The following is a 17,481-nucleotide window of genomic DNA, read 5'->3' as shown; positions in this document are numbered from 1 at the left end:
GACGGCACAGGTCTTCCTGGTTGCTGCCGCTGCAGAGAGCCCCTGGGCAGCACCCCACGAGCGAACCTGAGCCTCGGGACCACAGGAAGACCAAATTTTCTGCTGCAAGAAAGCTGCCTGGTGAACTCAAGACACAGGCCCACAGGAACAGCTGAAGACCTGTAGAGAGGAAAAACTACACGCCCGAAAGCAGAACACACTGTCCCCATAACTGACTGAAAGAGAGGAAAACAGGTCTACAGCACTCCTGACACACAGGCTTATAGGACAGTCTAGCCACTGTCAGAAATAGCAGAACAAAGTAACACTAGAGATAATCTGATGGCGAGAGGCAAGCGCAGGAACCCAAGCAACAGAAACCAAGACTACATGCCATCATCGGAGCCCAATTCTCCCACCAAAACAAACATGGAATATCCAAACACACCAGAAAAGCAAGATCTAGTTTCAAAATCATATTTGATCATGATGCTGGAGGACTTCAAGAAAGACATGAACACACTTAGGGAAACACAGGAAAACATTAATAAACAAGTAGAAGCCTACAGAGAGGAATCGCAAAAATCCCTGAAAGAATTCCAGGAAAACACAATCAAACAGTTGAAGGAATTAAAAATGGAAATAGAAGCAATCAAGAAAGAACACATGGAAACAACCCTGGATATAGAAAACCAAAAGAAGAGACAAGGAGCTGTAGATACAAGCTTCACCAACAGAATACAAGAGATGGAAGAGAGAATCTCAGGAGCAGAAGATTCCATAGAAATCATTGACTCAACTGTCAAAGATAATGTAAAGCAGAAAAAGCTACTGGTCCAAAACATACAGGAAATCCAGGACTCAATGAGAAGATCAAACCTAAGGATAATAGGTATAGAAGAGAGTGAAGACTCCCAGCTCGAAGGACCAGTAAATATCTTCAACAAAATCATAGAAGAAAACTTCCCTAACCTAAAAAAAGAGATACCCATAGACATACAAGAAGCCTACAGAACTCCAAATAGATTGGACCAGAAAAGAAACACCTCCCGTCACATAATTGTCAAAACACCAAACGCACAAAATAAAGAAAGAATATTAAAAGCAGTAAGGGAAAAAGGTCAAGTAACATATAAAGAGAGACCTATCAGAATCACACCAGACTTCTCGCCAGAAACTATGAAGGCCAGAAGATCCTGGACTGATGTCATACAGACCCTAAGAGAACACAAATGCCAGCCAAGGTTACTGTATCCAGCAAAACTCTCAATTAACATTGATGGAGAAACCAAGATATTCCATGACAAAACCAAATTTACACAATATCTTTCTACAAATCCAGCACTACAAAGGATAATAAATGGTAAAGCCCAACATAAGGAGGCAAGCTATACCCTAGAAGAAGCAAGAAACTAATCGTCTTGGCAACAAAACAAAGAGAATGAAAGCACACAAACATAACCTCACATCCAAATATGAATATAAAGGGAAACAATAATCACTATTCCTTAATATCTCTCAATATCAATGGCCTCAACTCCCCAATAAAAAGACATAGATTAACAAACTGGATACGCAACGAGGACCCTGCATTCTGCTGCCTACAGGAAACACACCTCAGAGACAAAGACAGACACTACCTCAGAGTGAAAGGCTGGAAAACAACTTTCCAAGCAAATGGTCAGAAGAAGCAAGCTGGAGTAGCCATTCTAATATCAAATAAAATCAATTTCCAACTAAAAGTCATCAAAAAAGATAAGGAAGGACACTTCATATTCATCAAAGGAAAAATCCACCAAGATGAACTCTCAATCCTAAATATCTATGCCCCAAATACAAGGGCACCTACATACGTAAAAGAAACCTTACTAAAGCTCAAAACACACATTGCACCTCACACAATAATAGTGGGAGATTTCAACACCCCACTCTCATCAATGGACAGATCATGGAAACAGAAATTAAACAGAGATGTAGACAGACTAAGAGAAGTCATGAGCCAAATGGACTTAACGGATATTTATAGAACATTCTATCCTAAAGCAAAAGGATATACCTTCTTCTCAGCTCCTCATGGTACTTTCTCCAAAATTGACCATATAATTGGTCAAAAAACGGGCCTCAACAGGTACAGAAAGATAGAAATAATCCCATGCGTGCTATCGGACGACCACGGCCTAAAACTGGTCTTCAATAACAATAAGGGAAGAATGCCCACATATACGTGGAAATTGAACAATGCTCTACTCAATGATAACCTGGTCAAGGAAGAAAGAAAGAAAGAAATTAAAAACTTTTTAGAATTTAATGAAAATGAAGGTACAACATACCCAAACTTATGGGACACAATGAAAGCTGTGCTAAGAGGAAAACTCATAGTGCTGAGTGCCTGCAGAAAGAAACAGGAAAGAGCATATGTCAGCAGCTTGACAGCACACCTAAAAGCTCTAGAACAAAAAGAAGCAAATACACCCAGGAGGAGTAGAAGGCAGGAAATAATCAAACTCAGAGCTGAAATCAACCAAGTAGAAACAAAAAGGACCATAGAAAGAATCAACAGAACCAAAAGTTGGTTCTTTGAGAAAATCAACAAACTAGATAAACCTTAGCCAGACTAACGAGAGGACACAGAGAGTGCGTCCAAATTAACAAAATCAGAAATGAAAAGGGAGACATAACTACAGATTCGGAGGAAATTCAAAAAATCATCAGATCTTACTATAAAAACCTATATTCAACAAAATTTGAAAATCTGCAGGAAATGGACAATTTCCTAGACAGATACCAGGTATCGTAGTTAAATCAGGAACAGATAAACAAGTTAAACAACCCCATAACTCCTAAGGAAATAGAAGCAGTCATTAAAGGTCTCCCAACCAAAAAGAGCCCAGGTCCAGACGGGTTTAGTGCAGAATTCTATCAAACTTTCATAGAAGACCTCATACCAATATTATCCAAACTATTCCACAAAATTGAAACAGATGGAGCACTACCGAATTCCTTCTACGAAGCCACAATTACTCTTATACCTAAACCACACAAAGACACAACAAAGAAAGAGAACTTCAGACCAATTTCCCTTATGAATATCGACGCAAAAATACTCAATAAAATTCTGGCAAACCGAATTCAAGAGCACATCAAAACAATCATCCACCATGATCAAGTAGGCTTCATCCCAGGCATGCAGGGATGGTTTAATATACGGAAAACCATCAACGTGATCCATTATATAAACAAACTGAAAGAACAGAACCACATGATCATTTCATTAGATGCTGAGAAAGCATTTGACAAAATTCAACACCCCTTCATGATAAAAGTCCTGGAAAGAATAGGAATTCAAGGCCCATACCTAAACATAGTAAAAGCCATATACAGCAAACCAGTTGCTAACATTAAACTAAATGGAGAGAAACTTGAAGCAATCCCACTAAAATCAGGGACTAGACAAGGCTGCCCACTCTCTCCCTACTTATTCAATATAGTTCTTGAAGTTCTAGCCAGAGCAATCAGACAACAAAAGGAGATAAAAGGGATACAGATCGGAAAAGAAGAGGTCAAAATATCACTATTTGCAGATGATATGATAGTATATTTAAGTGATCCCAAAAGTTCCACCAGAGAACTACTAAAGCTGATAAACAACTTCAGCAAAGTGGCTGGGTATAAAATTAACTCAAATAAATCAGTTGCCTTCCTCTATACAAAAGAGAAACAAGCCGAGAAAGAAATTAGGGAAACGACACCCTTCATAATAGACCCAAATAATATAAAGTACCTCGGTGTGACTTTAACCAAGCAAGTAAAAGATCTGTACAATAAGAACTTCAAGACACTGAGGAAAGAAATTGAAGAAGACCTCAGAAGATGGAAAGATCTCCCATGCTCATGGATTGGCAGGATTAATATAGTAAAAGTGGCCATTTTACCAAAAGCAATCTACAGATTCAATGCAATCCCCATCAAAATACCAATCCAATTCTTCAAAGAGTTAGACAGAACAATTTGCAAATTCATCTGGAATAACAAAAAACCCAGGATAGCTAAAGCTATCCTCAACAATAAAAGGACTTCAGGGGGAATCACTATCCCTGAACTCAAGCACTATTACAGAGCAATAGTGATAAAAGCTGCATGGTATTGGTACAGAGACAGACAGATAGACCAATGGAATAGAATTGAAGACCCAGAAATGAACCCACACACATATGGTCACTTGATTTTTGACAAAGGAGCCAAAACCATCCAATGGAAAAAAGATAGCATTTTCAGCAAATGGTGCTGGTTCAACTGGAGGGCAACATGTAGAAGAATGCAGATCGATCCATGCTTATCACCCTGTACAAAGCTTAAGTCCAAGTGGATCAAGGACCTCCACATCAAACCAGACACACTTAAACTAATAGAAGAAAAACTAGGGAAGCATCTGGAACACATGGGCACTGGAAAAAATTTCCTGAACAAAACACCAATGGCTTATGCTCTAAGATCAAGAATCGACAAATGGGATCTCATAAAACTGCAAAGCTTCTGTAAGGCAAAGGACACTGTGGTTAGGACAAAACGGCAACCAACAGATTGGGAAAAGATCTTTACCAATCCTACAACAGATAGAGGCCTTATATCCAAAATATACAAAGAACTCAAGAAGTTAGACCGCAGGGAAACAAATACCCCTATTAAAAAATGGGGTTCAGAGCTAAACAAAGAATTCACAGCTGAGGAATGCCGAATGGCTGAGAAACACCTAAAGAAATGTTCAACATCTTTAGTCATAAGGGAAATGCAAATCAAAACAACCCTGAGATTTCACCTCACACCAGTGCGATTGGCTAAGATCAAAAACTCAGGTGACAGCAGATGCTGGCGAGGATGTGGAGAAAGAGGAACACTCCTCCATTGTTGGTGGGATTGCAGACTGGTAAAACCATTCTGGAAATCAGTCTGGAGGTTCCTCAGAAAATTGGACATTGAACTGCCTGAGGATCCAGCTATACCTCTCTTGGGCATATACCCAAAAGATGCCTCAACATATAAAAGAGACACGTGCTCCACTATGTTCATAGCAGCCTTATTTATAATAGCCAGAAAATGGAAAGAACCGAGATGCCCTTCAACAGAGGAATGGATACAGAAAATGTGGTACATCTACACAATGGAATATTACTCAGCTATCAAAAACAACGAGTTTATGAAATTCGTAGGCAAATGGTTGGAACTGGAAAATATCATCCTGAGTGAGCTAACCCAATCACAGAAAGACATACATGGTATGCACTCATTGATAAGTGGCTATTAGCCCAAATGCTTGAATTACCCTAGATCCCTAGAACAAACGAAACTCAAGACAGATGATCAAAATGTGAATGCTTCACTCCTTCTTTAAATGAGGAAAAAGAATACCCTTGGCAGGGAAGGGAGAGGCAAAGATTAAAACAGAGACTGAAGGAACACCCATTCAGAGCCTGCCCCACATGTGGCCCATACATATACAGCCACCCAATTAGACAAGATGGATGAAGCAAAGAAGTGCAGACCGACAGGAGCCGGATGTAGATCGCTCCTGAGAGACACAGCCAGAATACAGCAAATACAGAGGTGAATGCCAGCAGCAAACCACTGAACTGAGAATAGGTCCCCTATTGAAGGAATCAGAGAAAGAACTGGAAGAGCTTGAAGGGGCTCGAGACCCCAAAAGTACAACAATGCCAAGCAACCAGAGCTTCCAGGGAGTAAGCCACTACCTAAAGACTATACATGGACTGACACTGGACTCTGACCCCATAGGTAGCAATAAATATCCTAGTAAGAGCACCAGTGGAAGGGGAAGCCCTGGGTCCTGCTAAGACTGAACCCCCAGTGAACTAGTCTATGGGGGGAGGGCGGCAATGGGGGGAGGGTTGGGAGGGGAACACCCATAAGGAAGAAGAGGAGGGAGGGGGATGTTTGCCCGGAAACCGGGAAAGGGAATAACACTCGAAATGTATATAAGAAATACTCAAGTTAATAAAAAAAAATAAGAAAAAAAAATGGGGTTCTGAGGTAAACAAAGAATTCACAGATGAGGAATGCTGAATGGCTGAGAAACACCTAAAGAAATGTTCAACATCTTTAGTCATAAGGGAAATGCAAATCAAAACAACCCTGAGATTTCACCTCACACCAGTGAGAATGGCTAAGATCAAAAACTCAGGTGACAGCAAATGCTGGCGAGGATGCGGAGAAAGAGGAACACTCCTCCATTGTTGGTGGGATTGCAGACTGGTACAACCATTCTGGAAATCAGTCTGGAGGTTCCTCAGAAAATCGGACATTGAACTACCTGAGGACCCAGCTATACCTCTCTTGGGCATATACCCAAAAGATGCCCCAACATATAACAAAGAAATATGCTCCACTATGTTCATAGCAGCCTTATTTATAATAGCCAGAAGCTGGAAAGAACCCAGGGCACTTCAACAGAGGAATGGATACAGAAAATGTGGTACATCTACACAATGGAATATTACTCAGCTATCAAAAACAATGACTTTATGAAATTCGTAGGCAAATGGTTGGAACTGGAAAATATCATCCTGAGTGAGGTAACCCAATCACAGAGAAACACACATGGTATGCACTCATTGATAAGTGGCTATTAGCCCAAATGCTTGAATTATCCTAGATGCATAGAACACATGAAACTCAAGACGGATGATCAAAATGTGAATGCTTCACTCCTTCTTTAAAGGGGGAATAAGAATACCCTTGACAGGGAATAGAGAGGCAAAGATTAAAACAGAGACAGAAGGAACACCCATTCAGAGCCTGCCCCACATGTGGCCCATACATATACAGCCACCCGATTAGACAAGATGGATGAAGCAAAGAAGTGCAGGCTGACAGGAGCCGGATGTAGATCGCTCCTGAGAGACACAGCCAGAATACAGCAAACACAGAGGCGAATGCCAGCAGCAAACCACTGAACTGAGAATAGGACCCCATTGAAGGAATCAGAGAAAGAACTGCAAGAGCGCGAAGGGGCTCGAGACCCCTTATGAACAACAATGCCAAGCAACCAGAGCTTCCAGGGCCTAAGCCACTACCTAAAGACTGTACATGGACTGACCCTGGACTCTGACCCCATAGGTAGCAATGAATATCCTAGTAAGAGCACCAGTGGAAGGGGAAGCCCTGGGTCCTGCTAAGACTGAACCCCCAGTGAACTAGTCTATGGGGGGAGGGTGGCAATGGGGGGAGGGTTGGGAGGGGAACACCCATAAGGAAGGGGAGGGGGGAGGGGGATGTTTGCCCGGAAACCGGGAAAGGGAATAACACTCGAAATGTATATAAGAAATACTCAAGTTAATAAAAAAAAAAAAAAAGACTCATCCCATGTAGCGGCAGTGGAGTTTGACCACCAGTAGCTAAGAGAAGTGGAATTTAAAGGAAGAAACCACAACCCAAGGGGGTAGGGATGGCGTCATTGGAAAATGTCAAGAATACCAGTGAAAAATCACAAGGAGGAGCTTCCTGTTTCTCAAGATTGTTTAACTTTATGGTCCGCTAGTTCCTGGGAGAAGCTTCCTGCTTCTCAAGATTGTTCTCTAAGATTTTAATCTAACTTTTTGGTCAGCTAGTTCCTGGGAGAGAATTGTCGAACCAGCCGATGTAATTACCCATTCTATGGTCCTAGGAGAAGCTTGCTGGAACATATAATCCCAGGGCCTAACTGGTTTTTTTCTTCTACTCTGAATCTTTGTCTTGGGGGGGTGGGGAGCAACCTTAAAACTTCTACCTTTCAGTATGTTCCCTGTATTTCTACCCTCTATTAAAAGTAAAAATAAGCAAAGATTAGACCTTGTATCTTTTGCGTAATGAATTAACTAGAAAAACCAAGACTTTAATCATGAATGAATTTTAGCCTCTGCCAAAGAACTTTTATGCATCTAATGAGATGATCACGTGGTTTTCCTCTTTCATTTGGTTTATGTAGTGTATTGCTTTTATGGATTTAGATATGTTGGACCATCCTGTATCTCTAGGATACAGTCGACTTGATCATAGTGGATAATCTTTTTAATTTGTTATTGGATTCAGTTGGCAACTATTTTATTGAGAGCTGTTAAATATAATCTCATAACAAAAGTTTGTCTGTAATTTTCTTTGTTGAATCTTTTTGTAGTTTTGGTATCAGGGTAAGAGTGACTTCTTAAAAGAAATTAGAAAATGTTCTTCAGATTCTAATTTATAGTATAATATCAGGAGTATTTGCATTAGTTCTTTGAAGGGCAGGTAGAATTCTGCACTAAATTAATCTGGCACTGGGAATTTTTTTTGGATGGGAGATTTTTAATGACTGCTTTGTTTTCCTTAGTTGTTAGGAGGTCTGGTTAAGTTGCTTATTTAATCTTGCTTTAACTTTGGTACAACTGCTAAGTCATATATATCAAGAAATCTACCCATTCATTTTAGGTTTTGCAGTTTAGTGGAGCCCAGATTTTTAAAGTATCCCCTTAAAACTTACTAAGTATTCCTAGTGTCTGTTGCTAGGTCCACCTTTTCAGCTCTAGTTTTATTCGTGTATGTCTCCTCTTTTAATTTGACTAAGGTTTTGGCAACATTATTGATTTCTCCAAGAACAAAGTCTTCCTTTCATTGATTCTTTCAACTGTTTTTGGTTTGTTTACTTCTTTCTCATTTATTGATTTCAGCCATGAGTTTATTTCTCGAAGTTACACTTTTTGGGTTTTATTTCTTCTTTCTTGTTTTAGGGCTTTCAGGTGAGCTATTAAATTACTATGAGAGCTCTCCACTTTTTTCTTTTATTGAGAAATATTTTTTCATAAAATATATTTTGATTATGCTTTTCCCTCTCTCAACTCCTCCATGTTCCTCCCCACCTCTCTTCCGCTGAAGATCCATAGCCTTTCTATCTCTTACTAGAAAGCAAACAGTTACTCGAGGAATAATAATAAAATAAAATAAAACAAGATTGAATAGGATTAAGCCAACAAACAGAATGAAAAGAACCAAAGAAAGGACAGGAGAAACATGTAGACATAGAAACACAAATTCACACACAGAGATAGTTCATGAAATCACAAAACTGGAAGCTATAATCCATGTGTAAATGATCTGGGGGGGGGCATCTGGCACAAAATTAATAGACAGAAACATGAAGAGATACTACTGAGTTCACTGAGTTTGTTTGGTCTTGGCCACCTATTGTTGGGCATGAGGCCTACCCATGAGAGTAGTTGGTTTCCCCAATTGATTTCATTTAAATTAATTTTTAAAAGTTTTTAATTTCCTTCTCAATTTCTGCATTGACGTATTTTTGTTCAGTTGTGAGTTGTTAACTTTCCATGAATTGTAAGCTTCTGGTTGCCTCTTTTGTTTATGTCTAGCTTTAATCCATTGTGGTCAGGTAAGAGACTGAGTGTTATTTTAATTTTCTTATATCTGTTAAGACTTGCATTTTGTCTAACTATGTGATTAACTTTGGAGAAAGTTCCATGAGTTTTTGAGAAGATATATTCCTTCCTATGTGGGTGAAATGCTTTGTAATACCTACAGGATCATTTGACTTATGGCATCCTTACGCTCATTAGCATTTCTCTTTAGATTTTGTCTGGATGACCTGTCTGTGGTCTTTGGTGAGAGCAAGATATTGAAGTCTCCCACTACCAGTATCCATAAGTCAATTGTGTGGTAGGGTATCTTTCATAAATTTGGGTGTTTATATATTTGGTGTATAATGTTTAGAATTAGAATATCATACAGATGGATTTTTTTTCTTTGATGAGTATGTAATGTCTTTCCCTATTTTTCACATTAGTTTTGGTTTGAAGTCTGTTTTGTCAGATATGAAAATGCCTATCCCAGCTTGCTTATTGTTTTCATTTGTTTAGAATACCTGTTTTCATTCTTTAGTGATGTCACTCCTTGATAGGATAGCATGTTTCTTGGATTCAGCAGAAAAATGGATGCTGTTTTCAATTAAACCTGTTTTCCTGTGTCATATAATTGAGGAAATAAGACCATTAATACTGATCATTGTCAATTTTGTTATTATAGTATGAGTTTTTTTTCTTCTTCTTTTGATTTACTGTTTTGGAACTATTTATTTATTATGCCTTCTTTGGTGTCGTAAGCTCTTCAGACTGAAGTTTTCTTTCTAGTGCCTCATGGGTTTGTGGATAGATACTGCTTAAATGTTGCATTATTATGGAATGTTTTATCTTTCTTTGTATATTGTGATTCATAGTCAGGGCTGGCATTTGTGATCTCTTGGAGTCTATAGAACAGGACCTTCTGGTTTTTAGAATCTCCACTGAAAATCAGATGGTTTTGAATGGATCTGTCTTTATGCATTACTCGGTCTGTTTCCCAGACAACTTTTAATATTTTTTCTTTGTTCTGTACATTTATTGTTTTTATTATTGCTTGCCATTGAAAATTTCTTTTCTTATATCTATTTGGTGTTCAGTATGCTTCTTGTACCTTTTTAGGTACCTCTTTGTATAGGGTTGGAAATTTTTCTTCTGTACGTTTTTTGAAAATATCTTTTCTGCCTTTATTCTACTTTTTTCTCCATCTTCTAGTTCCATTACTTGTAGATTTGATATTTTCATGGTGTCTCAGATTTTTCTGGATGATTCTTTTGATTTAGCATTTTATTTGATGAGGTATCCATTTCTCCTACCTTGTCTTCAATTCCAGAGATTTTCTCTTCCATGTTCATGTATTATACTGTGTTGCTGAGGCTTACCACTGAGGGTTTTGTTTGATATCCTAAATTTTTCATTTTCAGCTCTATTTTAGATTGGGTTTTCTCTAGATTCTGTTTCTACTTTCCTGTCTTACATTGCTTTTATCATTTCATTCTTTTAGTGTTCTCACAGGCTTCATTATTTTTATCCCCTTTAAGTTTCTGAAAGTGTCATAATTGCTATTTAAATGTCCTTATCTTGTGCATCAGCTATATAGCACTTCTTGTGGCCTGATGTAGTAGGGTTACTGGGTTCTAATGAAGGCACATGGTCTTAGCTATTAATCTCTGTTGTTTTGTGTAGGTGTCTAGGCATCTGGTGTTGGGATAATTGAGCCAATTCTAGTTGATAATACCTGATCTTCTCTTTGTTAAGTTGGCATTCCCTTCCTTGGTTTCTGTTGCCTTGTTGGCCCTTAAGAAATTGTGGTAGCTATGAGTTGCTTGGTAGAGAGTAGTTCTGCTGATCATTTGGTAGAAGAAAGCATGGAAGTGGGCTAGGGGAGAAACTGAGCAGCACGTTGTGAAAAAGTTAAGGATAATTTGTTCACACAAAGAGTCAGGGTATTCAGGAAGTTACAGGTACAGTGGGACAAAGAATCTACAAGCAGATTGCAGTAAGGCAAAGAATAATTTGAAGAGACAGGGATTCAAGACCTATGAGGATCCTAAGTCTGAATTAAGAATTGGAGCCAGCAGGGAATGGAGTGGAGGTGGAAGAAGGTGTACCTGTAAGCAGGTAATGTTACCAGGCTGAAAATAGAGAGATCATAATGGAAGATAGGAAGTATAGTGTGTGTTCCCTACCTGAGTCCCTACAGGGTATGGCCAATGAATGCCCAGGTAAAAAGTGTTCTAGGCACCTTGGGCTGACACAAAGGAACAGAAAGGCACTAGAAGGGGATGCTGAGAGGCTCCATGCAAAGGAGGAATTCTGGGTCCACGCCAAGGTTTGATGGAATGGAGGTATGATGGGAGGATAGTCCCCTACAGGTCTTAGGAGAGACTGCGAGACTATAATGGACAACAGGAAGGAGAGTGAAATTTGCCATCTGACTCCCATCCTCGCAAGACTTTTTCAAATACTTAAACTCACCATAAATACAAGAAAAAAAAATCTCATGGTTAATATTAAACATATGAAAAAGAGAGTGTATAATGATAATAATGTTCCCAAATACTTCAGTGATTCCTGTAAAAAAATATATAGGCCAAATAAGCAGGTTATAGTAAACAAAACTCTCTGGACTATATCAAGGTGCATGTCCTATGAATATGGGAATATTTAAAAGACCAACCTTATTCTAACTGTGATTTTATTCTTTTCACCAAATATAATATAAGCTTATATGTCTACTCAGAAATGATGAACTTCTGGTAATGTTTGGTTCATTCCAAGTTTTACTTTAATTTATGGTACTTCTAACTACAATTTAACAACATGGCATTAATTGTTCCTGCTTCATGTTTTCTACTTCTATTTCCTTCTGGATTCTGATCATAGTATACCTAGTCATGATCTGATAACTTGACAAAAGGTAAAAAGTAAAAAACAAGGAATATCTTGAAAACAACTTTTTTACTTCATTACCTAATAATGTTACCTGAACTTTGAACCTTGTCTAAAGAGGCAGAATAACACATATTATTTCTGATGACAGTTAATCATATAGAAACAATGACTATTAAACACAGTATTTCTCTCTAGCTATTGTTTTTAACCATGTGGTAGGTTTATTTGTAAATCTGCTAGAACAAAGACAGCCATGAATTTAACTGATCACCTACAAGACATATGGTGTTTAATAGGAAGACCCCAATTGACTGCACTCATTTCAAAGCTCCCACCAGCTGTATCATTTCATTAATGAGTTTTTACTACACTTTATGACTTACAGTAAAGTTGTCTTCATGTCCATCCTGAAATCGAGTCCCATCTCTTCCAGAAAGATATATAGGTGCTGAACTCCTACAGTGTCCGTATAACACAATATAAACCTGTGAGCTGGTCCCTGCATTTGGAAAGTCACTAGTGATTATTAAAACTTTCCAGTTTCCACCTGCAGAAGCACAAATAACAAACAATGTTATCTCAGACCATTCTAAAGACAGGGTTCAAGACAGATAAAAATGACCTCTTTTCAACTCACTTGGAAAAGTGTCATAATCCTGGGTTTCAAATTTAATTCTGTACAACTTAAGATAATTGCCAAAACTAATTGCAATCAAAAGTATTTCATAGTAAATTTCAAAATAAGGGTAGAAAATTGTGATTTCTTCTTGTTGGTCATGCCTGAACCCTGAGAGTCACTATAAAACTTCCATGAAATTTCCAGTATTTTGATAAAATATGTTTATCCAGAATTAAACATTTCACATGTTTATTTTTATATGTCTACTCTCTAAAATAGTCAGAAAGAATCTGAGACATCTTGCATCCATTCATTTAACTGTCCAGATTAACAAATTATACTGAGGCCCACAACAATGAAAACACTGAATCATCAGCATGTAAGTGGTACTAAAATAAATGATTCACTGTGAATATAGCAAAGGCCACAGTATCCCACTACAGCTTCATTTTAATTTTGTCAGGTGTTTAGAAGCTTAAACATCTAAAATGCAACCAACATGTTAATTAGTGAAAAATTAGAGAGCATGCTTATAATTTTACAAAAGAAAAATAACAAAAAATTCATGACCCAAATGAGATTCATTAAACTGCAATTTTTTGTTCCAAATTGAAATAAAATGTGTTTTATATTTGATTGTTACAATAAATAATCAAATTCTAGATTTAAATTGTAATAATATTTCAAATAAATGCTGTATTTGTAAAATTTTACTTAAAAACTCAAAATTTTTTACTTTACTTGTCCAACAAAGGTAAAAAAGCCACACCATATTATCTAGGTGATTCGTCTATTGTTAAAAATAATTTCTTTAGTTAGTAGATGGTAACAACAGTAGAAATCATTAAATGTCAAAAAAATTAGAGCTAGAGGACTCTAGCTGTTGCTGGTAGATTGTAAGGATATTGGTGCTTGATGGAGTAGAGAATAACTGTGCTTTTCAGTCACTGCCGCCTTACCAATGCAAGAAGAATCTCACAGAGAATTAGCTGCTAAATGTGCACAGGTCAAGTTAATAAGGAAAGAAATTGCATTTCCAAAAACTAAGATGCAAAAAGATAAAAGTGTAAAAGCAAAAGTTTAAAAATTAATGAAATGTGATGTCAAAGAGAGCTGTGCCTCTATAAATCATTGAGTTATTGCTAGAAATCCAGTTCTAGGGAGGAGTTAGAACATGCAAAATGTCTTCATCCTTAATTTGCTTATGGTCTACATAAAAATACATACCAAAAAATGTAAAAAAAAAGTAACATAAAAATTTTCTTATTATAAGATTGTGGTAAGGCAAGAGCAGATCACAGATACTCTAACTAAGTCAAAAATTAAAGAGAACAACAAAGAAGCAAAGGGAGGCAGGCAACCCATACCAATAAAGATAAAAGAAAATGCAAAAACTGTCCATCATCTTTACAGACTGTACACTCAGAGATGTCTAAACTGAAGGCTGAAGTGTCCATCGCATATATAACCTATATTCCCCATAAAGAAGGGAGAAAGAATATAAACTAAAAATTAGAAATATGCTCCCATATCCATATAACTCACGGGGCACAAAGATGAGAGTCTGTTGAAAAGGTGAGTAAGTAGATTAGAATAAAGCAGAATGCAGGTATGGGCAGATATGTTGATAAAATCCTAAAGCAATCATTCCATGTACAAAATTAGTAAAAAAAAAAAAAAAAAAAAACCTAGTTTCTATCTTTAGGAAAATATACACCTATAGTAGATATATCTATAATACAAAACTTGTATTAAAAATGGGACCAAATTGCTTCACTGGGAAGTTCCTTCCATTGTTTAAAAACAACACCAATTCTACACAACCTTTTAGAATAGTTTTGAAATCATTACATAAGCACACTACTCTGATATAGAAACTAGAAAAGAAAGTATTATTAGAATTTCAAATATAGCAAAACACATGCAAAAATGTCATAATGAAAATGATTACTTATGAAACATGAAATTCATACTAGCTTTACAAGAATCAGAAAACTAGAGAGGAATATTAAGAAGACAACTTAACCTTCGAGTTTATGCCAGGAATAAAAAAATTTAATATTCTTAAATTGATCAATATAATTCATCGCATGAACAGAATAAAAGAATACATAATCTTATACCCTGCATCATTATTCATTGGTGATATGCAAATTAAAGCCACAGGGAGTTATGGCAGTGCTATAACTGCAGTGGAGGGAAAGCAACCTAGAATGGAGGGGGAGAAACTCTATCTGTCAACATGGTGCAACAGGAAACTGCCCCATAATTTGGAAACAGTTTGACATTTTATTACAAAGTAAACTATACCGGCTGGTTTTATGTGTCAACTTGACACAAGCTAAAGTTATGACAGAGAAAGGCGCCTCCCTTGAGGAAATGCTTCCATGAGACCCACTGTAAGGCATTTTCTCTCCTAGTGATCAAGGTGGGAGGACCCAGTCCATTGTGGGGAGGTGCCACCCCTGGACTAGTAGTCCTATAAGAAAGCAAGCTGAGCAAGCCAGGAGAAGCAAGCCATGGCTTCTGTATCAGCTCCTGCTTCCTGCTTGAGTTCCAATCCTGACTTTCTTTTGGTGATGAACAGCACTGTGAATTGCTGAATAAACCCTTTCCTCCCCAACTTGCTTCTTGTCCATGATGTTTTGTGCAGGAATAGAAACCCTGACTAAGACATCAATGAGATATAAAATACATTCATACAATTCTGGTAACTTACCCAAAATAATAGAAAGTACTTTTCCATAAATTATCTTAATAGTTTAGTTCACAAAATCCAAAGTTTGAAGTGAACCTTACCAATAAGTGCTAAATAGCAAACTGACTCTTCAGTAAAACATAGGTTTGCTTCCTAATCCCTGCTACTTGTAAAGGTGACCTCACTTAGAAATGGGGTCATTGCAGATGTACTTGAAATGTAAATCCAAATAGAAGTTGGAAGATGAGGGGCTACTTCTTTCTGAGTTAGTTAAAGAGAAGAATCGGCTTAACAACAGATTCCATTCCAAAATTGGAAGACTTCTAAGTAAGTTCTGTCTCCATCTCTTCAAATCCTATGTCTAATGTGTGTGATGTCTTCAACAACATGGTGTGGCCTCCAAGTTCCAGGAAGCAGCCAAAGGCAAGAATAGCCTAATATTGATTTGGAAATTGTTTGGACACTATTGACCAACCACTCAAAGGCGGGTTTCCCCATGCCTGGTGCGAATTTTCAGAGACTGAACCACATTATACTCCCACCAGCAGAGATCAGGTATTCACCTTCGTCACATGCCAGCCATATGTTATCATTTATGTTTTTTATCTTAATCACTCTTACTGGATTAATATAAAATCTCATAACAATTAGACTTTGCATTTCCATTATAACTAAGAATGTTAAATCTTTTGAAGGACCAGGGAAAAATTCAGAACCCCTAGCAAATAGAGTAGAGCCAAAAATGTAGGTTAGCCAGTTCAGTGACTCTGTCCCAGGAACTAGTGACCATAAAGTTAGATTACAATCTTGAAAACAATCTTAAGAAACAAGAAGCTTCTCCTTGTGATTTTTCACTGGTATTCTCAACATTTTCCAATGATGCCATCCCTACCCTCTTGGGTTGTGGTTTCTTCCTTTAAATACCCCTTTTCCCAGCTACTTGGGGTCGAACTCCTCTGCCCCTGTGTGGGATACAAGTCTCAACCCCAGTGCACTGGTTCCTATCAATAAACCTCGTGTAAATTACAGCAAGGACGATTTCTCATGAATTCTTCGGGGGTTGTGTCATTCCCGAGACTTGAGTGAGAGTCTACCCGCTTCGGGGGTCTTTCATTTGGGGGCTCGTCCAGGATTGGCGACCACCCTCGTCTCTGGAGACCCACTTGGAGATGAGATATTGTCTGTGTTTTTGTGTTTCTGTGCCAGCTGAATTCTGGTTCTTTATTTGTCCACAGTTCTGGTTTTTGCAGTTGCTCATGTCTCGGGTAGAGACAGAGGCTCGCGTCTCGGGAGGAGATGAGGAGTGTGAGCGGTAGATGTGCCAGGGGCTCATCGATTGTGCTGCCCTGAGATACATCCCAAGAGGTCTGGATGGACCCCAGGGACTCCTGGGAAGTTCCTGTTTGAGTACCTGTGAGGATATGGTAGTTCTGTAGTTCTCCTGGATTGGAGAAAGCTACACACCCTCCCGGCCATCTGTACTTCTGGAGTTTTGTCTGTCTAGGTGGAGACAGACATTTGTTAGTCTTTGTCTGTGTGTTTTAGGTCTCTGTTTTGTGTTTCTTGTGACTTTGACAATGGGATAGACTGTGACGACTCCTCTGAGTTTGACTTTTAGACCACTGGACTGAAGTTAGGGCTAGAGCACACAACTTGTCAGTTGAAATTAAGAAAGTACCATGGCTGACATTTTGCTCCTCAGAGTGGCTGGCATTTGAGGTCGGCTGGCCTTCAGAGGGCACCTTAGACTTAACCATTATTTTTGATCTGCTCCCCTTCATCTGTCATTGGTGAGCTCACAGAAGCTCCCATCTGAATCACTTCAGTTTTGTGGTGATCTCGTGGTGGTCACTTGTTTTTTGTTTTTGTGCGCACTTCTGTTTTTGTCTGTTAATCTTTTTTTTTTTTTTTTGCTT

The 17,481-nt window shown here is 38.1% G+C and overlaps 1 protein-coding gene across 11 annotated transcripts in view; it reads right to left on the bottom strand.

The window, feature by feature from the left end:
• Positions 1-17,481, bottom strand: part of Rp1 (RP1, axonemal microtubule associated) — a 362,732-nt gene that overhangs the window by 253,701 nt on the left and 91,550 nt on the right. For 7 of the 11 annotated variants that reach the window (XM_087551018.1, XM_087551019.1, XM_087551023.1 and 4 more), the window contains one exon: positions 12,632-12,795. In XM_087551018.1, coding sequence (XP_087407144.1) covers positions 12,632-12,795 — 164 coding nt within the window. The remainder of the gene's footprint in view (positions 1-12,631; positions 12,796-17,481) is intronic. The other 4 variants (XM_087551021.1, XM_087551024.1, XM_087551025.1 and 1 more) reach the window with 1 other exon arrangement.

The sequence above is a fragment of the Rattus norvegicus genome, chromosome 5, assembly GCF_021556685.1.
Source record: "Rattus norvegicus strain SHRSP/BbbUtx chromosome 5, alternate assembly SHRSP_T2T, whole genome shotgun sequence".
Classification (NCBI taxonomy): Eukaryota; Metazoa; Chordata; class Mammalia; order Rodentia; family Muridae; genus Rattus; species Rattus norvegicus.
Note: the sequence above shows the minus strand (reverse complement) of the source record. Positions and strands in the feature narration are given on the sequence as shown.